This window comes from Chiloscyllium plagiosum, unplaced genomic scaffold, assembly GCF_037043375.1.
Source record: "Chiloscyllium plagiosum isolate Xiang-an unplaced genomic scaffold, Cpla_swu_hap1 HiC_scaffold_9, whole genome shotgun sequence".
NCBI classification, from domain to species: Eukaryota; Metazoa; Chordata; class Chondrichthyes; order Orectolobiformes; family Hemiscylliidae; genus Chiloscyllium; species Chiloscyllium plagiosum.
Window position 1 is genome coordinate 28088984 of NW_028270147.1, and position 24078 is coordinate 28113061.

General features: G+C 40.9%; 1 protein-coding gene across 1 annotated transcript in view; it reads left to right on the forward strand.

Moving 5' to 3' along the window:
* mpl (MPL proto-oncogene, thrombopoietin receptor) overlaps window positions 1-12943 on the forward strand; it is a 32225-nt gene extending 19282 nt beyond the window's left edge. Inside the window, exons 9-12 of the mRNA XM_087990266.1 lie at window positions 3974-4133; window positions 5202-5292; window positions 8014-8101; window positions 11324-12943. Coding sequence (XP_087846392.1) covers window positions 3974-4133; window positions 5202-5292; window positions 8014-8101; window positions 11324-11938 — 954 coding nt within the window. The 3' untranslated portion in view covers window positions 11939-12943. The remainder of the gene's footprint in view (window positions 1-3973; window positions 4134-5201; window positions 5293-8013; window positions 8102-11323) is intronic.
* Window positions 12944-24078: the final 11135 nt, after the last annotated feature.

The window sequence follows — 24078 nt, forward strand, 5'->3', positions numbered from 1 at the left end:
GAACAGGAGAATCGACGTTTCAGGCAAAAGCCCTTCTTCAGGAATGTCCGGAGTCCATGCGGGATAAGTCGGTTCCGTAGGCAGGTGCTGAGGAAGGAGATATGGCTGTGGTAGCGAGTCTGTTTGAGAATGTGGCTGAAGAGCTTCTGTGCAGAGGAGATGACCTGGGGGATGCAGTGAGAGAGGGACTCACTGAAATCCTTGTAGAGGGAGGAAGAGAGCTTCTTCAAGGAAGGCATCCTTGTAAGAGGATTCGCAGTAGGTTGAAATCTTTGAGGAGAAAGTGAGGTCTGCAGATGCTGGAGATCAGAGCTGAAAATGTGTTGCTGGCAAAGCACAGCAGGTCAGGCAGCATCCAGGGAACAGGAGAATCGACATTTCGGGCATAAGCCCTTCTTCCTGAAGAAGGGCTTATGCCCGAAACGTCGATTCTCCTGTTCCCTGGATGCTGCCTGACCTGCTGCGCTTTTCCAGCAACACATTTTCAGCTCAATAGTGAAGAAGGCGTTTGGTAAGCTTTCCTTTATTGGTCAGAACTTTGAATATAGGAGTTGGGAGGTCATGTTGTTGGTGTACAGGACATTGGTTAGGCCATTTTTGGAATATCGCATGCAATTCTGGTCTCCTTTCTATCGGAAGGATGCTTTGAAACTTGAAAGGTTTCAGAAAAGATTTACAAGGATGTTGCCAGGGTTGAAAGATTTGAGCTACAGGGAGAGGTTGGATAGGCTGGGGCTGTTTTCCCTGGAGCTTCGGAGGCTGAAGTGACCTTATAGAGGTTTATAAAATCATAAGAGGCATGGATAGGATAAATAAACAAGATCTTTTTCCTGGCATGGGGGAGTCAAGAACTAGAGGGCATAGGTTCAGGATGACAGGAGAAAGATATAAAAGGAACCTATAGGGTAACTTTTTCATGACGAGAGTGGTGCGTGTATAGAATGAGCTGCCAGTGGAAGTGGTACAATTTAAGCACTTAAAAGGGATCTGGGTGGGAATGTGAATAAGAAAAGTTTAGAGGGATATGGGCCAAATACTGACAATTGGGTCTAGACAAGGTTAGGATATCTGGTTGGCATGGACAAGATGGACCAAAGGGTTTGTTTCAATGCTGTACATCTCTATGACTAACTTCCACCCCTCACAATTCCTCGTGCATCACATGTGACATCACTTCTGCCCCTCACATCATCGCTGATGCCACATGCTCAGTGACTTCTGCCACCCCTACTGCCGTGGTCACCACCACTTCCACCCCCACTAGCGCCACTCACCTGCATTCTGCTGACATGCCCCCCATAGACCCCACTGTCACTATCCCCACCCCTCAGAACCCCGAGGGGAACACTACCGCTGCTCATGACTCCACCCCCATTCCCCCAACCATCACACCCACTCCAGTTACTGGTTCTGCCCTCACTTCCAGCTCTACACCCACACCAGATCCGAGCTCCCAGCCCTACCACGTTTTCACCATCCCTCCAGACCTTCCCCTCACTGAGGACGAACGATCAGTCCTCAGCAAAGGAATTACCTTCATCCCCCTCCGTCCATGCATCAATGAATTTAATACATGCCGTGACGTCGAACAATTCTTCCGTCGCCTCCGCCTCTGAGCTTACTTTCACAATCAGGACTCCCGCCCACCTTCCGAGGACCCTTTGCCCACCTCCAACACACTGCATCCACCTGGACACCACGCGCTGGCCTATTACCCGCCCTCGACCTCTTCATTTCCAACTGCCGCCGGGACATTAATCGCCTCAACCTGTCTACCTCCCTCCCCCACTCCAACCTCTCACCCTCACAATGCACAGCCCTCCAATCCCTTTGCTCCAATCCCAACCTCACCATCAAGCCAGCGGATAAAGGGGGCGCAGTGGTAGTCTGGCGCACTGATCTCTACACCGCTGAAGCCAAACATCAACTCGAAGACACCTCTTCCTACTGCCCCCTCGACCATGACCCCACCTCCCATCACCAAACCATTATCTCCCAGACCATACAGAACCTCATCACCTCAGGAGATCTCCCACCCACAGCTTCCAACCTCATAGTCCGGGAACCCCGCACTGCCCGGTTCTATCTCCTTCCCAAGATCCACAAGCCTGACCACCCTGGCCAACCCATTGTCTCAGCATGCTCCTGCCCCACTGAACTCATCTCTGCCTACCTCGACACTGTCTTATCCCCCCCTAGTCCAGGAACTCCCACATATGTTCGAGACACCACCCACGCCCTCCACATCCTCCAAGACTTCCGTTTCCCTGGCCCCCAACGCCTCATCTTCATCATGGATATCCAACCCTCTACACCTCCATCCACAATGACCAGGGCCTCTGAGCCCTCCATTTCTTTCCTCTCCAGACGTCCCCAACAGTACCCTTCCACCAACACTCTCATTCGTTTGGCCGAACTGGTCCTCACCCTTAACAATTTCTCCTTTGAATCCTCCCACTTCCTCCAGACCAAAGGGGTAGCCATGGGCACACGTATGGGCCCCAGCTTTGCCTGTCTCTTTGTTGGCTACGTAGAGCAGTTGAACTTCCATAATTACACCGGCACCACTCCCCATCTCTTCCTCCGCTACATTGATGACTGCATTGGCGCCACCTCGTGCTCCCGCTAGGAGGTTGAGCAATTCATCAACTTCACCAACACATTCCACCCTGACCTTAAATTTACCTGGACCATCTCTGACACCTCCCTCCCCTTCATGGACCTCTCCATCTCCATTAATGACGACCGACTTGACACTGACATTTTTTACAAACCCACCGACTCCCACAGCTACCTGGATTACACCTCTTCCCACCCTACCTCTTGCAAAAATGCCATCCCGTATTCTCAATTCCTCCGCCTCCGCCGTATCTGCTCCCAGGAGGACCAGTTCCACCACAGAACACACCAGATGGCCTCCTTCTTTAGAGACCGCAATTTCCCTTCTCACGTGGTTAAAGATGCCCTTCAACGCATCTCGTCTACATCCCGCACCTCTGCCCTCAGACCCCACCCCTCCAACCATAACAAGGACAGAACGCCCCTGGTGCTCACCTTCTACCCTACCAACCTTCGCATAAACCAAATCATTCGCCGATATTTTCGCCACCTCCAAACAGACCCCACCACCAGGGATATATTTCCCTCCCCACACCTTTCCGCCTTCCGCAAAGACCGTTCCCTCCGTGACTACCTGGTCAGGTCCACGCCCCCCTACAACCCACCCTCCCATCCTGGCACTTTCCAGTGAATCAGGGTGGCATGGTGACTCAGTGGTTAGCACTGCTGCCTCACAGCAACAAGGACCCAGGTTTGATTCCACCCTCGGCGACTGTCTGCGTGGAGTTTGCACATTCTCCCTGTGACTGTGTGGGGTTCCCCCAGGTGCTCTGGCTTCCTCCCACAGTCCAAAGATATGCAGCTAGGTGGATTGACCATGCTAAATTGCCCATTGTGTCTAGGGATGTGCAGGCTAGATGGATTAGCCATGGGAAGTGCAGGTTACATGGATAGGGTAGGGGAGTGGTGGTGGGTCTGGGTAAGATACTCTTCAGGAGGGTCAGTGTGGACTCAATGGGCCAATTTGCCTACTTACACACTGTAGGGATTCTAAGATTGCATAATAAAATTAATTCTTGTGGCTAAAGTGATGGCTATACCAGCAAATACTCAGCGATTTCTATGCGATAACACCAGGGCGAAACAAGAATAACTTAAGTTGGCAGTTCTTCCATTAAGCCTGAAGAAGATAGCCGATTGATAGTAGCACTGAACTTATCTGAATTTACAGCACAATAGTGTGTGAGTTTGCACATATAGCCATGATACCAACAAGACAAATATTTTGAAGTAGAAAGCAACAATCTTGAAAATATTAGTGGTTTTGTGCTATTTCAATTGCTCGTTGGTGTCTGATAGTGAAAATAAAGGCTGCTTTAGACCATTCCTTGAATTTCTTGCTATTTCTTTCTAGACACTACTTATCCAGAAGCCATTACACAGTGAGGTCTTGGATCTTCCGCACAGTAAAACATATTACATGCAACTTAGAGCTAAACCCAATGGAGTCAAATACAGAGGTTACTGGAGCAGCTGGTCAGACACCTTCACTGCTACAATCCCAGGTTCTATGAGTAAGTGCGATATATTCTCAATTTATCAAGACATATTCTGTGCATTATATAACTCTGATGCTTATACTTAAGAGGACTCCTTTGCCAGATTGCATATTTTTGTTCTGAAATGCATAAATCAAGTAAGAATTCCTATTAGTTTTGGTTTTTGGGCCCTTTATTCCTAAGTTTACGCAGAAGGATCACCAAACTTATAAAGCATATTTTGTTTTAGCTATGGAAATACTCAACAGCTATTAAGAAATAAAGATTAACTGTTTGGATCAAATAGGATTATTTTTCAGAACTCAAGCTGAAACTCAAACCAATGCATTGAAGAGTGAGAGCCCAGTTCCAATTGAAATTCCACTTCTTTTAGACAGCGCTTTTAAATTCTGATAGGAGGAACCAAGGGTGGATTTTCTGTCCATGTCAAAGGATATATCTCAGAGAGTTTTCAGGTTTTACAAAGACACTTCAATACATACACCCTCCCCGTTGCTTTCAGTGCAAAGAAGCTGAGAATCACAGAATCATTAAGGCACCAAAACAGGCTATTCAGTTTATCTTGTGTCAGTTCTCCAAATGAGCAATCTATTTAGTACAATTCCTCTGCTCTCTTCCCATAACTATTTGATTTATGAATGTCTTGATGGAACCTGTCTACTCCATACTGTCAAATAGTGCACTCCAGATCCTAACTATTCATATCAAAAGATTTTCCTCAAATCGTCAGAGTGAATTCTCAATTACTACGCAATTAGCCATCAACTAAATTAAGTTGACACTTGCATAGCTACAGAGTTGGTGATGTTACAGATCCCACAACAGTATTCAAAGTTAAACACAGAATTTTCTGTATTATGGCCAACATTCTTCCCTCAGCTCAATGTGAGTAAGAACAGATTAAGTCGTCAATCATTCTGCAGTTTGTGATCTTTTGATATATGATAGCTGCTGTACTTTCTACATAACAATATGTATTACACAGTATTTTATATATTTGTCATACGCAGTACTCTGTGATATTAAAGGTGTTGTTTGAACAGAAAACCTTTCCAGTCTAACTCAACTCACTTTTCCTGACAGATCCGACAGCAGTGTCCCTTGTTGTTGGTGTCACACTACTTTTGGTGATAGCACTTTTTGTGTCCCATCTCATCTTTCCAAATGTCTACAGGTAATGTAATAATCTTTGCAGGTAAGCATCATTCAGAGCGCCATAACATGAAGTCACTGGTGTCAGTTGGATCAATTAGTAGAATGTTAGAAAACTTTGGATAGTAAATAACACTGCTTCTAAGTACATACAGTTCAATAAACTGCATTGCTTAATCTTTCTTCAAAGCAACAAGGGACAGTGTACGTACAAAACAATTTCACACACTTTTGGTTCTGCACACCACATCATATGATTAAGTACAGTATTTTGTATTTTAACGAGATTACAAAAGATAGGATTAAAAATTGAAATTAGAAATTACATTGGAACATTGAATGAATAGTGTGCCTGAGGATTTCATCAATCAAGTGATCTTCAATATTCTGGCAAATGGTGATACGTCCACAAAGGAGAATGTCATTTCTAATGGCTTTGGCTTCACATTACATTGTGTATAGTGTTAGCACAAAGCAATCAGACTCATGAGCTTCTCTCCAAAATTAAATGTCACACCAATGCTACTAACATCAGCAGGGAAGTAAAGTGTGGGGTTGCATGCTGAATAGTATTTGTTAAAGCTGGTGCAGTCAGTAGTTGAACAGATGGCAATAGGGCCATATTGCACCCCATTCACCAAGCAAACAACTTGAAACCTGGAGCTGGCATAATCCAGCCAAAAGCTTTGCCATCTTAGCAGCTAAGAATTGGATTTTTTCAAAATCAAGTTCCCCACTGTTGAATGGTGCAAATAATTTGCCCTTAACCCCATTCTTTTCACTCACTCTGTTTGCATTGGGAGGCAATTGTAAATTGAAACTGACACCAAGATGGCCAGATCACATGTTTAACCAAATCTACTACAGGAAGTGGCCCTGGAAATATTGCAAGCATTGGTAGTCACCTTCCAAAATCCTTTAGACTCTGATGCCATTCCTACAGATTGGAGGGTAGCTAATGTAACCCCACTACTTAAAAGGAAGGAAGGTATAAAGAAACACAGAGAATTGCAGGCCCGGTTAGCCTACATTAGTAGTGAGGAAAATGCTAGAGTCAATTATAAAGGATATGATAAGAGAACATTTGGAAAGCATTAACAAGACTGGACAAAGCCAGCATGGGTTTATCAGCAGTAAACCCATCAAAGGTTTATCAAAGGTAAACTTTCTCCTAGTAACTTATCATTAACAAATCAATTGGAAATTTTGAAGATGTAGGGATTTGAGGATAAAGTAGAATGAGAGGATGTGGTTTACAGTATTTGGATTTTCAAGCAACGTCTCTTATGTGGGCTAGTGGGTAAACTTAAAGCACATGGTATAGGAGATAATATATTGGCATGGACTGAGAATTAGTTGACAGACAGGAAACAGAGAGTGGGAATAAATGGGTATATATCTGAGTGGCAGGCAGTGATGAAGATCATTGCTTGGTTCTAGCTATTCACGAGACATATAAATAATGTGGATGAGGTTAAATGCAATATTTTCAAGTTAACTGATGATATAAAACTAGATGGCATTCGGAGTTGTGAGTAGTATTGGAGGAGGCATTAAGATGATTTAGACAAGTTGAGTGAGTGAGCAAACACATGGCAGATGAAGTACAATGTGGCTCAATATGAAGTTATATACTTTGGTGTGAAAAACAGAAAGGAAGAGTATGATTTAAATGGTGATAAATTGGGAAGTGTGGATGCAGAAAGGGATCTGTGTGTTCTTGTACAACAGTCAATGAAAGCAGATAGGGAGATGCAGCAAACAATTAGGAAGGCAAATGCCTTCATTGCAAGAGGATTTGAGTTCAGAAGTGGAGATGTGTTACTGGATTTATACCAGGACTTCTTGAGACAACTTCTCGAGTATTACACACAGTTTTGGACTTCTCGTTTAAGAAATGATATACTTGCCATTGAGAGACTACAGTATGAATCATCTCAAGACAATGAATGCAGTTCCAGGAGTTGTAATACTCCATGTACATAAAGCACCCAACACTAAACTGCAGTCTGACCATGAACAAAAATGTTCAGTTCTAAAAGACCTTGTAACAATCAAATACATTTTAATAGGTGCAACATTAGGACTGAGTGGAATAGTATGGTGGAGGTAGATCCAGTTAATGAAAGTATTAGCAGTACAAGAGAAATAATCAATGCTCACAGATCCTTTAGTATTATGGGTTATTTGATATAAATAGAGTTTGCAAATTTAAAAGAGCAATGACTCCAGTCCTCAAATTTAAAAGTCTTATCCTTGTCTTCCAATCCCTCTGTGGTCCTTCCCTATCCTATCTCTGCAACTTCCTCAAACCTCACAACCCATTGAGAAATCTGTGTTGTACCGCTCCTAATCTGGTTATTTGAGTAATCCTAATTTTTTTCATGTGGCTAATGTTGACCGGGGTTTGTCTACCTAGGCTTTATGGAATTCTCTCCCTAAGCCTCTCTCTCTGCCCTTCTTTGAGAGGTCCTTTAAAATCCACCTTCTCAACAAAATGTTGGTTACTTGTCCCAATATTTCTGTGTAGCTCCGTTTCAAGTCTTGCCTGACAACATTTCTGTGAAGCATCGCAAAATGTCTTACCACATTAAAGGCACTGTATACATATATTATTTTGGGAATATTTCGCAAACAAAAGATATTCAATAATCAGAAGATGATAGTACCGGAAGGGTGCAGAGGTGTTAATTTTATCCACAGATGCAAACTCTTCTTAATAATCATGGTCTTTCCTTGTAAGTAATGTGAAGAACAAGCTTTGGCCACAGATTCCAAACATGGAACGGCTCCTGGAAGGATATCTCAACGATTTTCAGAAATATTCCCAGGTAAGGTGATAATTCAATGACACAAACAATACTGGTAATAAGAGCACATCTTTGGAGCTGTTGAAAAGTAAATCAGAATCTCATTGTCCAAGGTTTCAGGGAAATATTGTGTAACTGGGGTCCAGGGGTAGCAAATAATTTTCATTTTATCTTTCTGATGTATGAAAGAAATAGATGACAAAGGGTGGTGAGGATGTCAATTAAGAATTTTTCTTCAGTCGTGACCAAGGAAGACATGAAACTAGGTACAATAGAAAGAAATGAAGAAATTAGATAGAACCACGATAGGCAAGAAAACATCACTGTTGGCATCCTTCCCTATGTATTATAGACATGCAGCAAATTAAATCCATGATGGGTTTGTTTCATATGGTTCACCATTTTTACTCATGGCTGAAAGAGACCAGTCTTTGAGAATGAGTCTATGAACTGGTTATCAGAAACAAAAATAGGAATTGCTGGAAAGCTCAGCAGGTCCGGCAACATCTGTGTAGAAAAATCAAAATTAACGTTTCAGGTCAATTGACCCTTCTTCAGAACTGTCACTCAATCAAAACCAAGTTCTCTCCACAGATGCTGCCAGACCTGTTGAGCTTTTTGAGCAATTTCCTTTATTGCCTCTGAATTACAGTATCCACAGTTCTTTTGGTTTTTATGAACTGGTTATTAGGTTGTGAGTTGGTGTTTTGAGTATTGGTGCCTGTTCCAAGCCGTTGTAGCCACATGATGGCACATACTAACACACTAATGTTGTCACCATTTTCATCTGTCATCATTTGACGTCTCTCAAATGCAGATTGAGATGTGCATGTTGATTTGCAAGCGTCCACGGAGCAGAGCTTTGAGCATTCGATCAGTCATCTAGGTCTGGCATTGTGGTCATACAAAAAAATCTCTGGGTTATGTGGCTGCTGTCCATCTTTAAGAAAGAGCATATCCCATTAGGAAATGATTCCAGACAATATTTGCTCAACGATATCTTGAGTTGCAAGGCTTACCATATGTACAGAAGTTGGACAAGTTGGTCTGTATGCAGGTTGGAGTTTGGAAGAATAAAGTGTAATCTCATTGATGTCTGTAAGATTCTGACAGGTCTTAATACAGTAGATGCTGAGGAGATGTTTTCCTTTGTGAGACTGACAAGAACGAGGAAACATAGTTTAAAAATGCAGGGTAAGACAGAGATGAGGAGACATTCTTTTCTCTCAAAAGGCTATTATTATGTGCAATCTATTTGAGAATAAGCTCGGTGAATGCATTTAAAGATGAATTGGATAGATTCTTGATTGACAAGGGAGTCAAAGGAGGGAGATGTGGGACATAGAGAGGAAAGTAGAGATGAGACCACAATTAAATCCGCCATGAAGAGGCTTGGGAAGCCAATTGGCCAACTCCTGCTCCCAATTCATTTGCTTATATGTGTGTATCCTGCAAACATGTTAGTTCCAGCGAAATCACTTGTACTTGATAGGTAAAGAAATTAGAAGAACTACAACTACATAGGCACTTAGTCCTATGACTCATATCCTAGAATAGTGAATAAAATAGGAGATGCTATGAAAACAGTTTATTTTTCTAGCCTCTTTTCATTTGGGAACTGTGCCAGAGGACATAAAAGTTATCAATGTAGCTCTTCTGACCAAGATAAGAGAAAGGAATGTACCTGGCAATTAAAGATCTGACAGCCTAACTTCAACTGTGGTTAAGCTTCTATAATTGGGCAAAATTTTGATTGACACAAATAAATAAATGCCAGTCAAGAGAAAATTGCAATAAGATTTTTTGGAGTGAATATTGGAGTGCATTGATAAAGTGTTAGCATTGACCGAATTTATGTGTTTTTTGGTGACTAAAGTATTTTTAAGTATTAATTAGTATATTTTCTTGCCCTCCAAGTGCTTTGTCCAATTGCTTGTTTTTCCCTGTTAAAGTTTTTGTGAATTTAGAATAAAAATTATTTAATGTCATATACTTGCCTCGGAGGTTTAAAGTATGACATCTCTCACGCATACAACTACACTCACATAGGTGAAATATAGGTGAAGAGAAAAAGGGTTTACAACCTGGAACTATTTCAATTTCAGAGAAGGCCTATAATTACTTACATGAATTGATGTTTTCGCTGGAGTGCAGGTCTTATAAAAGCTAAGGTTTCTTAGTGAGCTACAAGACTCCTTATAAATATCTTGTCAGAGTTTAGCTCTCAGGTGAACTTGCAGCTGGACAATGACCACAAATGTTAATCCCCCATCAGTACTTTATCACTTATTTTAGTCTATGATGTAAGCAATATAGCTGAAGTGAGTATGAAGAAAATACATTTTGTCTCCAGATTGACCTGTCTAATCTAGCCAACAGAGGTCACATTCCATAAAAATTACCTCTTCAAATCTAGTCCCTTAATTGATTTCATGATTTACAAATTTGGCCCAATGCTTGTCTATTACTACAATGATCACCAGAGCATGGACTGTTTTCAATTGGCAGCTCAAATCCAGGCCAGTTTGACAACCAGCTTTCCAACTGGCCTTGGTATCCTTGGGCAAAAGAAAGGAAAGATCAAGAAATGTTACAGCATTCAGGCAGCTCCAAGAGCTTATTAATGCACAAGGGAAAAGGAAAAGCATATTGCTTTCCAATGTCCATTTCTCACCACTTCTTCTCAAAATGTAAGAGTGAATAACTAGTCTGAATAATTCAAGGATGTTAAAGAGTAACCATCAGCCAAGTCACCAGCTTGAACATTGGTAAACATGAAGAATCGCCCTTAAGTGACCTATTGATAAGCAATCAGCCCATGGGTAGCACAGTACTCAATGGTTAGCACTGCTGCCTCACAGCGCCGGGGACGCAGGTCTGATTCCAGCTTCGAGCGACTATCTTTATGGAGTTTGCACATTTTTCCTGTGTGGATTTCTGCTGAGCCCTCTAGTTTCCTCCCACAATCCAAAGCTCTACAGGTTAGGCGGATTGGGCAGGGTCAATTGTCCCTTAGTGTCCAGGGATGTACAGGATAGGTAGGTTAACCATATTAAATATGGGATTACTGATATAGGTTGGGGGTCTGGGTTTGGGTGGGGTGCTCTTCAGAGGGTCAGTGCAGACTCGATGGGTCAAATGCCCTCTTTTCACACTGTAGGGTTTGTTTGATTCTATGATTCCATTGCACAAATGGTTGGGAAAGATACAATTTGGGAAATGTGTCTCATTTGCTGTCCACAGCCTTTGCAGCCTACCTGTGACAAAGTTGTTGATGATGAGATCCTGCCTCCAGTTCTGGAAATCATTTCTGAAGTAAATGAAAGTGAGAATATAAAATGTGTAGAAATGCAAGAGGATGCCTGTCAGAAATACCACTTCAATGAATCCTCCACCATCAAGCAACACAGAGGAATGCCAAATCATGAAACTGAAAATTCCAACACCCCCAGTCAGAATTACGTCATTTTAGATTTGCAAGACTCGTCATCTCTTCCTGAGGAAAACAGTAACTGTCACAAGAGAGACGGATCTAGCTCATTGCAGAATTCTCAATTAAGAGTATGTCCACTGATCTCTGACACAAAGAATCATAAAGGACGTTTTGGAAATGACATCAATGGGAATAAACAGTTCTTGTCAGTGCAGTCGGTTAACATCAATAGCATGAAGCAACAACACCCAACATCGCTAGTCAGTTATGATGACATGTTCTATCTCTTTGGTCGCTTGAATTTATCAACAACTTTTGATTATCGATCAATGAGTACAACAGACATTTCAAACCATTCGTACCTCCTACTTCCTGATTTAGCCCCAGATATTTTCTCACAACAGTTCTCATTGGCCAAAGAATAAAAATATCCAGTCAAGTGGACAGTAATATTCAGTGAAAAAGTATATTACTAAATAGATTACTTGTGCTGATCTTTGTGGTCTTCTGTTGCTTTAACTACAGTTGCAAATCCCAATAATTTCTTTGAATCCTTATCTCAGTTTATCAATAATGTGCAAAGACTTAACTAAGCTTTTTCTTTGTTAATTAAAGAACCATTTTTCCACCTCACTTGTACATGGTGCAGTAAATTTCTAAAAACGAGTTGGAACCAGTCACTTGCTGTATATACTCATGCATAGGTTGAATTTTGAAGATGTTTTTAAAGCTGAAATTAGGGGGTCAACTAATACACAGGCACAAGATTTGAGGGGCTGAAATTCATGTTACACTTTTTAACGATATTAACTTTTGGATGTATGGTGAATAAAGTGTGATAAGTACCAACAGACTTAGTACCGGTCTGAATGAAGGAATGAATCAAAACCTGCTGTAGTAACCAAGTTCAATAAGTAGAGTTATGAATGAATGAATAGGGATGCAATATAGTAAACAGAGAGTGATGAATAGAGTTCAGTATGAATGAATGAATGCGATTTAATGTGATAGAGTAGGGTCGACTTATACACAAGATATATGGAAAATGCAAGATTTTTTGGCCCAAAATAATGGGTTGACTTATACATGAGGTCGACTTATACATGAATATATACAGTATACACTAATTTCTCTGTGTATACCTAATATGATATAGACAATGGCACTACTGTTGCATTATTGTTTGGATTTCAGACTAAGCAATGCATTTTTGAAGATAGCTACAAGACATCATGACATATAATGCTCCTGCCTCGCCTTCAGTCATTCTTTCAGTGCAATACAGTCAGTGTTGAATGTTCGTTCAGTCAGTTACGTATACATAATGTACAGTAACATCAGTAAGCTCAGGACCCAGGCTCTGCATAAGTTTGTGATATTATACCATTGTAAATGGTTAGTGTTCTAATAAACATCAATATATCTGTATCAACAAGAACAATCTTTTTGACATATTTATTGTGAACTAGCATATTGGACAATGATCAGACTATAGCATATTTGTAGTAGTGCTTGACACAAGAAACTAAAGCATAGTGTCATGTCATGATAGTAGCAAATGGTCACTAGACATTAATGGTGACCACTAGTTAGAGACAACTACTTGGTACTAAATACTGAAAAGGTAATAGCACCGGAGTTCTCATAATCTGCCTGAGATCAACAATGAAGTTAACAATTAAGAAGAAACATTTGAGACCATACTCTCTATTTAAAAAAGCAGTCACAGTTAATCTTACTTAATCTTAAGAGAGTAAGGGAGTTTTAAAAGATGCTGAAGGACAGATACAATGTACTAAAATACAGATAAAAACACTGAAGAGAAACAACTTCAACATGAAGAAGACATTCTCTTTGGACATAATTTGGTTCTGCTATTTTGCTTCAAAGATGCTAAAAAACTTAAAATGCACATGTGATGTCATCACTTTTTCTTATTTTGGCACAAATACTACCCACAAGCAAAAACCTGCAAGGTTTAAAGCTGATACAACAGAAAAAGAGAAGTGCAACAGCAAACTTTTAAAAAGACTACACGGTGATATAGTTTTTACTCCGATATTTTTAAAGACTACAAAGAGCACAATTAAGATGGACAGCAAACACATAAACATGGAAAGGCAATCCATTGACATTCTGTAAGAACTTTAGTTATTAAAGGAAGAATCAATCTTTACTTCCTCGGTCAAGAATTAGCTGATACATAAAGACAAGCAGTCAAAATCGTTTGCGAACATGTTGGGAAATGAATGATTAAGATGAGTTAAATCCTCTAGTATCGCTAATGATGACAACAAAAGTCCTGACCAAATATTCCAGATTTGAAGATCAATTCAAAGTTCAAGTCAAGTCAAGGATACACAGGATTCAATTTATGCCATGCCAACAATTGCTATGGAAAATAATTGGCCAATTAAAAGGCAAATATTGACATAAAGGTACAGATGTGAATTTGTTAAAGCTAACTTAGTTGAAAGACTTGAGTAACTCGTCATTACTTCCAAACCCATTAAATTCTTCAGAAAGGCATTTCTAGACAAACCCGCAGCACGGTGGCTCAGTGGTTAGCACTGTTGCCTCACAGCACCAGGGTCCCAGGTTCATTTCCAACCTTGGTCTGTGTGGAACTTGCATGTTCTCCCTGTGTCTGCGTGGGTTTCCTCCGGGTGCACTGGTTTCCTCCCACAGTCCAAAGATGTGCAGGTCAGGTGAATTGGCCATGTTAAATTGCCCATAGTGTTAGGTACATTAGTCAGAGGAAAATGGGTCTGGGTGGGTTACTCTTCGGAGGGTCGGTGTGGACTTATTGGGCTGAAGGGCCTGTTTCCACTCTGTAGGGAATCTAATCTAATATGCATTGACATATTTCTAGAAGAAGGACTCAACTTTGAAGCATTTGTAGCTGCTGAGCAACAGCCTCAGGTACTTGACTCTATGACAACTATTACAGCGGTCATCAGGTTCAGTAAAATATCCAAATCTTGGGTGAGATGTGGCTAGTCAGACAGTCTCCAGCATTGAGTTACAATTGCAAATTATGTCTTACAATATGGCATTGGCATAAAATGTGTAAGAAATCCAATTACCTGGGAAAACCCAAAATATAATGCAATTCCTCACAGGATGAGCATGTGAAGAACAGCCAACCAAAAATCAATACCAAGGACTTTTCCAAATTCCATCCATTCTAAGTAAGCATGTCAATGCATTCCAAAATGAATCTGCTCAGTCATGTTTACAGACTGCAGACAAATAGTACACATAGTTATCTTGACACACCACATGCATGCCCTGTGAGAAAAGCTGAACCTTGTCTCCTATCCAAGTAATGAACCCCAAAAGGAATGGCAACTTGCACTGTGTGCCCACAGTGATACTGCTGAAAGTGCAAATATCATCCCGTTATTCATCTTACATAAGAGGTACTCAGGAAACTGGTACAACATGGTGTAAGTCCACATATAATAAACAAATTGCTTACAATGGGTCTGACATCCCATGCATTGACGTTATCTGTCTTCAAATTCCTAGCATGCATACCTGAAATCTGTTGCATCATTGGTACAGCACGCCCATCTATCATGGATTTACCAGTATACATGGATTCAGTTTTCATGAAGAGTCACTGGACTTGAAACATTAACTCTGCTTTCTTTCCACAGATGCTCCTTTTCCTGGCGAGTTTCTTCAGCAATTTCTGCTTTTGTTGTGTGGATTGACAGATTATCACAATCCATGAGGTAACACATGTGTTGGTTGCAACACTAAAGAATCCAGACTGTAATATCAAGTGTATTTATTATCTGATTATCCTTTACCCTCCCAGGTAGGTTTGATGTTATTGCTGAAAATGTGTTGCTGGAAAAGTATCAGAGCTGAAAACTCCAGCATCTACAGTCCTCACTTTCTCCTCGAAGGTTTGATGTTATTGGCAACTTTGAAAGCAATAGTGTTACTTCTGAAAGATGATGCCTAACCCATAACAGGCCTTTCTTGGAAGTACAACATTCATATTCGAGAGAAGCTAAAACTGGAATTGATATCATCCAGCAATTTGAGCACCGTATTCTTTATTGCGAATCCATTACTTCTGTGTTGAAGAAGGCTAGCATTCTACATGTGTGGTTAGATACAACTCAACTAAATATTGTACTAAAGAGATTCTGATACAAGATTCCTATCCTACAAAAATTCAATTCCAAGTTCTCAGACGCCAATCGTTTTTCCAAGCTTGTGGCCACGAATGGATATTTGTCCATTTATCTTCCTCTGGAGCCACATGAATTGACAATTTTGAGAATGTCTTTTGGTAGATATTGTTTCCCCAGATTACCATTTGTATTATCCATCAACCAGGAATATTTTCCAATAACATGGATTGTATCATCAGATTTTCTCTTTATAACAGAAGATAGCCAATGAGCAGATCACAAACCTCCATAAGGAGAAAGTGAGGACTGCAGATGCTGGAGATCAGTCAAAAAATGAGGTGCTGGAAAACCACAGTCGGTCAAGGCAGCATCTGAGGAGCAGGAGAACTAACGTTTCAAGCATAAGCCCTTCATCAGGAATGAGGCTTGTGGCGCAAGGGGGTTGAGAGATAAATGGGAAGGAGGGTGGAGCTGGGGGGATGTTAGCTGGGAATGCGATAGATAGATGAAGATGGCCGTGAAGGTAATAGGTCAGAGAGGAGTGTGGAGCGGATGGGTAGGAATGAAGATGGACAAGTAGGAGGCAAGCGTGGAGGAAGGAGATCTGGCTGTAGTAGCAGGTCTGCTTCAGGACGTGGCTGAAGAGTTTCATGGCAGAGGAGATGACCTAGAAGAAGTTCTCCTCCTCCCTCTACAAGGATCTCAGTGAGTCTCTCTCTCACTGCACACCCCTCCCACCCCAGGTCATCTCAAGCTTGAATCTTGAAATATGGTCTTACTTACAACAGTAAGAGCATCAAGTCAACATGAGCGGAAACAATATTTATTGTTTAAACTACTTCTCAACTAGTAATAGACTGGATCCTATCAGAATAGAAGATGCACCACATGGCAAAAATGATTACAAAGGCATACTGAGTTCTTCAACTTATTATGTCTCTATATTTTGAACATTGTGACCAAAGTATTTTGTCTTTAATATCTTCCCTGCAAAAACATATCATACACACGATAGTAGGAAGATCACCAGCATGTTTTTCAGTCTCTCCAAAATGTTAATTATTTGGCCATATTTGCAATTGACTACATTGGAAAGGTCTTGGAGCATGCCTATTCCAGGAGTGTGTTCAGTTCTAAGGTCCTTACTCCAACATTGAAAGGGATACTTTTGCTCTTGCTTATGGGGGAAATGGTTTCATACATATTAATTTTCCAAGGACTTCATTGTTCATGTTGATGATAAACCATTGGAATTGATTTGAATTTAGAGAACAATGACTTCATTGATTATTTGTGAAGATCCAAGGGTATGCTTCAGAAGTACAAAACTAGCCAAATTCCCAAATGTTTATTTCTGATGCTGTTAGGAAATTTCCAAATCCCTCAGGAAACAAAGATATTTCTTCAGACCTACTAGTGAATAAACAGATCAAAACAATAATCATCGATGGTGACCTGAAAACATCGATCAAGTCCCATCTAACAGGACCGTATAAACACTGATCACATAGGAATAGATAAAAACCCAAGAAATTGACACATGTAAAGAAATATATATTGACCCAGAATAAATAAAGATATTGATCAACTAATTGTGTGAAAGATGTCAACACCATCAAACACAAAAAGTGAGAGCATCTCTCTCTCTCCACAGGAGATTCTTTTGAGTTGTAGTGCCAGTCAGAGATCACACTGATATTTTTCATGCCTTAAGGGCATGATTACGTTCTGGTAACTGACTACTTCACCAAATTTCCTTTTACGCAACAAAGCAAATATAACATTGTGCAACAGTCTTTGACAGATTGACTGCCACTGTTGTGGAGAAAATATAGAGAATCATCAGGAGACGCAGAGAGTTCTTCAAGAAGTAGGTCTTTTATTTGCAAACAAAAAACCGTGACACTGAGAATGTAGATTCTCGAATACCCATGAACCTCAGGGGCCGTGGATTTTTATATTTTTTTTATCATGTTTCTGTTAGCTTATCAGCATGTCCAACTATATTAATCAAAGTACCTCACTCTAGCTACACAATAAACCAGTGATGTTAGTTCCCTTTATCTGTTTAGTTGTACATTCTACTTAATGTCATTCTAATGTCACGGTTAGATGTTTGTTGTTAATTCTGCTACAATAATCTCCTGTCTCAAGCTGACTCTACTAACTATTAATTATAACTAACTAACATATTTTAATGTCATGTCCCAAATATTTACTGTCCCAATCCTGTCATAATAGCACTTAACAGAGAAACTTGCTTTATTACTTGTGTTATCTCATCTCGCTATGGTGACCTTTCAGCATTAACCTTACTCTGCTAATTGGTGTAAGAACATTCCCCTATTCTTATCCCATCTTGCCTTCCACAGACCACAGATTGCCATGGTTTAAACATTCTTTATGCTTTAAACATTCCCAGGCTTTCATGTTCTTTATTTTCCATATCACCTTCAGTAACTTTAATGTTCCACAACAAATTGCATCTGGCGATGGCCTTTAAGATGTGCCGGAAATGGTCTGTTCAATAGTCCAATAGCCTCACAGAATGCACTGTTCATGCAGTAAAACCCACGCAAGTCAAATGTAAAGCAATTTGCCATGATTTAGGGGTAACTATGCTAAATCCTCAAGGTAAAGATTTACCATCAACGGAAGTGCTAATGTTTGTCAGACAGTTCCAAATGGTGCAAGAGTATGATCAACAAGAACACAAATAGCTGTCCCAACTTAAATTACAACACAGGAGAGCTTGAGATTTTCATACAGACATGGGTTCATGGAAAGATATTATGTCATTGAGTCCACCCTAGGTCATACAATGTTGTAATGTGCAATGGTTGAGTCCTACAATGAAATAGGTGACAATCAAATCGCACATAGTCAAAGCAAAATGATAATTCAGATCCACAGACGTCATGCTAGAAAATAAGCACACATCTCTAACAAATAGTGAACATTAATCTGAATCAGGATTAGAATGCTGCCGGAAAAGCACAGCAGGTCAGGCAACATCCGAGGAGCAGGAAAATCGACGTTTCGGGCAATAGTCCAACATCAGGAATACACATTAATCTGAGATGACAGACAGCACCCCACAGAGTAAAGGTGCACAGATAAGTCATGATAACTGCATAGATCTGGTAATTTCATATATTCACCAAAATATTATCGAATTGTAGAAAAAAATGTGTAATGTTTATTGGAAAGGAGTCCCGTTTTTTAAAGGAAAAATCGGGGGGATGGGTGTTGTATGTTATTACATTGACTCCAGATGAGATAGTCAGTGTTCCTTAAGAAAGTTACATAACACATGACAATTTGATGTTTTAACATGAAGCTACCCACCTCACCTTCAGTCACTCTGTCAGTGCAATGGAGTCAATGTAGAGCGTTCAGTAAATCAGTTATGCACATGTAATATTCAGTTATATAATCAAGATTATACATGAAGCTGTGATAGTAGAGCAATGTAAATAGTTAGTATTACTAATAAATTTCAAGATATTAATGCCAACAAAATGGCAATCTTTGTGGTAAATATTATGTGAACTAACATATAGGGAAATACTCCAGCTGTAGCATAGTGGCATTGCTGTTGACCAAGAAACCACCAACACATTTGTATGTCAATTACACTCTGTGTTGGGACAACTTTTACATCATTTGAGAAGTGGAAACTTACATTGAAAATTCTGGTGAGTTTATTTTTTCAATTATTGCTTTGGATTTTTGGATTATTGTAAAAATACGTACCTGCATTTTTATGCAAATTAAGTTAGCGAGGCATAATCTTGAAAGAATTGGTTCAATAAATTTCTCCTATTATTATTTGACAAAATTATATTTCCAAGATCAATATGACAACTCTACATGCTACTGTGGAGAGATTTGGCTATCTTTATTGCTCAAAGACAGTATAGATTAAAAGGGATTACCCTTTGCAAAATACTTCAACTACAATAATTTGGTGGTCAACATCTAGAATCAAGTTAAACCTTAACTCTGGATTTAGTCAATGCAAATATGCTGACAAGTGTGTGACATCTATGTAACAAGAGAGAAAACAGTACAGTTTTGAATTTTGACAAATTATCTGTTGGCATCCTTTGGAGGCATTCACTGACCTGCCATCTTGTTGATGCCAATGGAATGTCTCCTGGCTTTGTAGATGCAAAGACTGCATTCTTCAGAGGAAAAAAGTGTCCCTATCCTATGCGTAGTTTGAAGACGTATGTTATATGAGGGATGGGCAACCCACTGACTTTTCATAGTCAAAACCTGAATTGGTATCTGGCACACACCCATTAGTTAAAAGTCCTGTATTTTAAATGAAAATATTGTGAGAGAAATTGGCTTAAGGTTGAATCCTGTTATCAGTTGTTGTCAGCTTGTTCAATATAGAATCAAATGATGCTAAAGGTGTATTCCCAATATAACCACCCCATATATGCACTTCAGCAAGGCGTCTGACAAGGTTCCTCATGGTAGACTGGTTAGCAAGGTTAGATCTCATGGAATACAGTGAGAACTAGCCATTTGGATACAGAACTGGCTTGAAGGTAGAAGACAGAGGGTGGTGGTGGAAGGTTGCTTTTCAGAGTGGATGCCTATGACCAGTGGAGTGCCAAAAGGATCGGTGCTGGGTCCACGGCATTTTGTCATTTAAATAAATGATTTGGATGTGAACATAGGAAGTATTAGATTAGATTAGGTTAGATTCTCTACAGTGTGGAGTTCCCTACAGTATAGTTAGCAAGTTTGCGCATGACACCAAAATTGGAGGTGCAGTTGACAGTGAAGAAGGTTACCTCAGAGTACAATGGGATCTTAATCAAATGGGCCAATGGGCTGAGGAGTGGCAGACGGACTCTAACTTAAATAAATGTGAAGTGCTGCATTTTGGAAAAGCAAATCAAACTTATACACTTAATGGTAAGGTCTTGGGGTGTGTTGCTGAACAAAGAGACCTTGGAGTGCAAGTTCATAGTACCTTAAAAGTGAAGTTACAGGTAGATAGGATAGTGAAGTAGGCATTTGGTATGCTTTCCTTTATTGGTCAGAGCATTTAGTATAGGAGTTGGGAGGTCATGTTACAGCTGTACAGGGCATTGGTTTGGCCTCTTTTGGAATATTGCATCCAATTCTGGTCTTGTTCCTATCGGTAAGATGTTGTGAATCTTGAAAGGGTTGAGAAAAGATTTAAAAGGATATTGCCAGGGTTGGAGGAATTGAGCAACAGGGAGAAACTGAATAGGCTGGGACTGTTTTCTCTGGAACTTTGGAGGCTGAGGGGTGACCTTATAGAGGTATATAAAATCATGAGGGGCACTGATAGGATAAATAAACAATGTCTTTTCCCTGGGGTGGGGAATTCCCGAATTAAAAGGCACAAGTTTAGGGTAAGAGGGGAAAGATTTAAAATGGACCTAAGGGACAACTTTTTCACGCAGAGGGTAATGCGTATAAGGAATGAGTTGCCAGAGGAAGTGGTGGATGCTGGTACAGTTAGAACATTTAAAAAGCATCTGGGTGGGCATATGAATAGGAAGGCTTTAGAGGGATATGGGCCAAATGCTGGTAAATAGGACTAGATTAGGTTGGGATGTCTGGTCAGTATGGATGAGTTGGCCCGAAGGGTCTGCTTCCATGTTGTACATCTGTATGACTCTATGACTCTATCTTCAATCTGTGGAATTACTGCTTAACCTAGCAAATTGATTTGTACGGATAACTGGTGTGAAAAAAAAATCCAGACAGGCAAAGTATCATGTGAATGTACTATAACATGTGACTTGAGAACAGCAAATACATGTAATAGAGACTAAGGATTTTTAAAAATGAATCACTGGGTTTATCAATTCTGGATATTGCTAATCAACCTGTTCAGAGATGTCATTACACACCTCTGGAGCAAAAGACCATGAGACTATAAGATAAAGGAGCAGAAAAGTAAGTTTCTGTAAGTTTCAATCAGATGCCTCCCTTCATTGACTACAGACCCAGAGTCCTAAACCACTCCTGATATGACAGGCTCTCCATCCCCAAAATCATTCTTGAAAACCTACTCTGGACTCCCTCCAATACCAGCACATCGTTCCTTAGATACGGGGCCCAAAACTGCTCACAATATTCCAAATACAGTGTGGCTAGAGCCCTATAGAGCGTCAGCAGTACATCTCTGCTCTTGTATTCTCACCCTCTTGAAATGATTGCCAACATTACACTTGTCTTCCTAATTGCCAACTGAACCAGCATGTTAACTTTAAGCGAACCCTGCACAAGGACTCCGAAGTCCCTTTGAGCTTCAGATTTCCAAAGCCTTTCCCCACTTAGAAAATAGTCTACAGCACTATTCTTCTGCCCAAAGTCCATAATCTCACATTTCCATCCATGATTTATGCACCTTCAGACCTTCCCAGCTCCTTCTCCTTAGGGACACTTACCTCTGTCCCACTCTCTTAAGTTTTGGTATGTTACTGGTGCCTTCCACTGGGAACACTGATTCAAATTACCTATTCAGTTCCTCCACCATTTCTTTGTTCCCCATTACTACTTCTCCAGCCTCATATTCTGGCAGTTCAATGTCTAATCTTGCCCCTTTCTTACATTTTATTTAAGTAAAATTAGCTTCATACTTCACCTCCCACCAACCCCCACTTCCCACCCTTATTGCTTTCCTTGGTTGTCCTTTACTGGCTTTAAAGACTTCCAAATCTTCTGCCTACCCACTAATCTTTACCGAGGAGAAAGTGAGGACTGCAGATGCTGGAGAGTTAGAGTCAAAAAGTGTGGCGCTGGAAAAGCACAGTAGGCCAGGCAGCATCTGAAGAGCATGAGAGACGATGTTTCGGGCAAAGGCCTTCATCAGGAATGTGGGGGGAAGGGTGCTGAGAGACATATCGAGGGTCGGGGCTGGGCGATGGTAGGTAGGAAAACGATGGATGGATGCAGCTGGTGTAATTATGATAGGTCAGTGGGGAGGGTGAAGCAGATAGGTGGGAAGAAAGATGGATAAGTAGGACAGGTCAAGAGGGTGGTGCTGAGTCAGAGAGTTGGATCTGAGATGAGATTGGGGGAGGGGAGATTTGGAAACTAGTGAAGTCGATGTTGATGCTGTGTGGTTATAGGGTCCAGAGGTGGAAGAAGATCTGTGTTCCGAGGATGAACTGGGGGCATTCTTCCTCCAGTTGGTGGGTGACTTTGATTTGGCAGTGGAGGAGGTCCAGCACTTCTATGTCCTTGAGGGAGTGGGAGAGGGAGTTTAAGTGGTTAGCCACAGGACGGTGGGGTTGTTTGCTGCATGTGTCCCGGAGATGTTGCCTGAACCACTTCGCGAGTTGGCATCCTGTTTCCCCAATGTAGAGGAGATCACATCGAGAGCAACTGAGTGCAGTAGATGAGCTGGGTGGATGTGTGGGAAAATCTCTGCCAGATGTGAAATGATCCTTTGGAGCCTTGGACAGAGGTGAGGGGGTGGGATTGTGGGTGCAGGTTTTACACCTCGTGCGGTGGCAAGAGAAGATGCTGGGTGTGGAGGATGGGTTGCTGGTGGGCAGTGACTATTCCCCTGACCATACTATCCCCAATTACAGCTACATTTCTCTTCTCTTCCCCTTCTTGTATGGCTCCCTGTTCCATGGAGCTATTGTCAGTTTGCTCATCAAGGTGAGTCTTGAACCTGTGCCTTCCTACCTCTGAGGTAAAGTCACTACAACTGCAGCAGAAGAAGCCTCTAAAAGTGCCATAATTATTTTATTATGATATAAAATAATACATGTTTTGAACAGGAATTGAACATTCAAGAACATAGTTATACGGAGTCTTTTTAAATATTTGAATTCCAGAATTCAAAAAAAAGCTCAGAAACTTCTAATTGACATTAGCCTATCAAAAAGGAAAGCTGATGCACTTGCCAAAGAAGTCAGTGTGTGGCAAACTTTGTAGCTTTCAATGCTGCAGGAAAGTGTGATGTTTACAAAACTCTAAGTGTTTAAAAAAGCACAAAATAGCAGGCCTGCTGCTGAGGCACAGAAGAGGTATTGTTTCGTGAAGTACAATTAGATTTACAATAGCATTTAGACTGACCTTTGAGGCATGATCCTGATGGATCAAGTTGATTAGATTAGATTCCCTACAGTGTGGAAACAGGCCTTTCAGCCCAACAGGTCCACACCAACCCTCCAAAGAATAACCCACCTGGACACATTTCCCTCTGACTGATGTACCTAACTCTATGGGCAATTTAGCATGGTCAATTCATCTGACCTGCACATCTTTGGACTGTGGGAGGAAACCTACACAGACAAGGGGAGAAAGTGCAAACTCCACACAGACAGTCACCCAAGGCTAGAATTGTACATGGGTCCCTGACACTGTGAGGCTGCAATGCTAACCACTGAGCCACCGTGTCA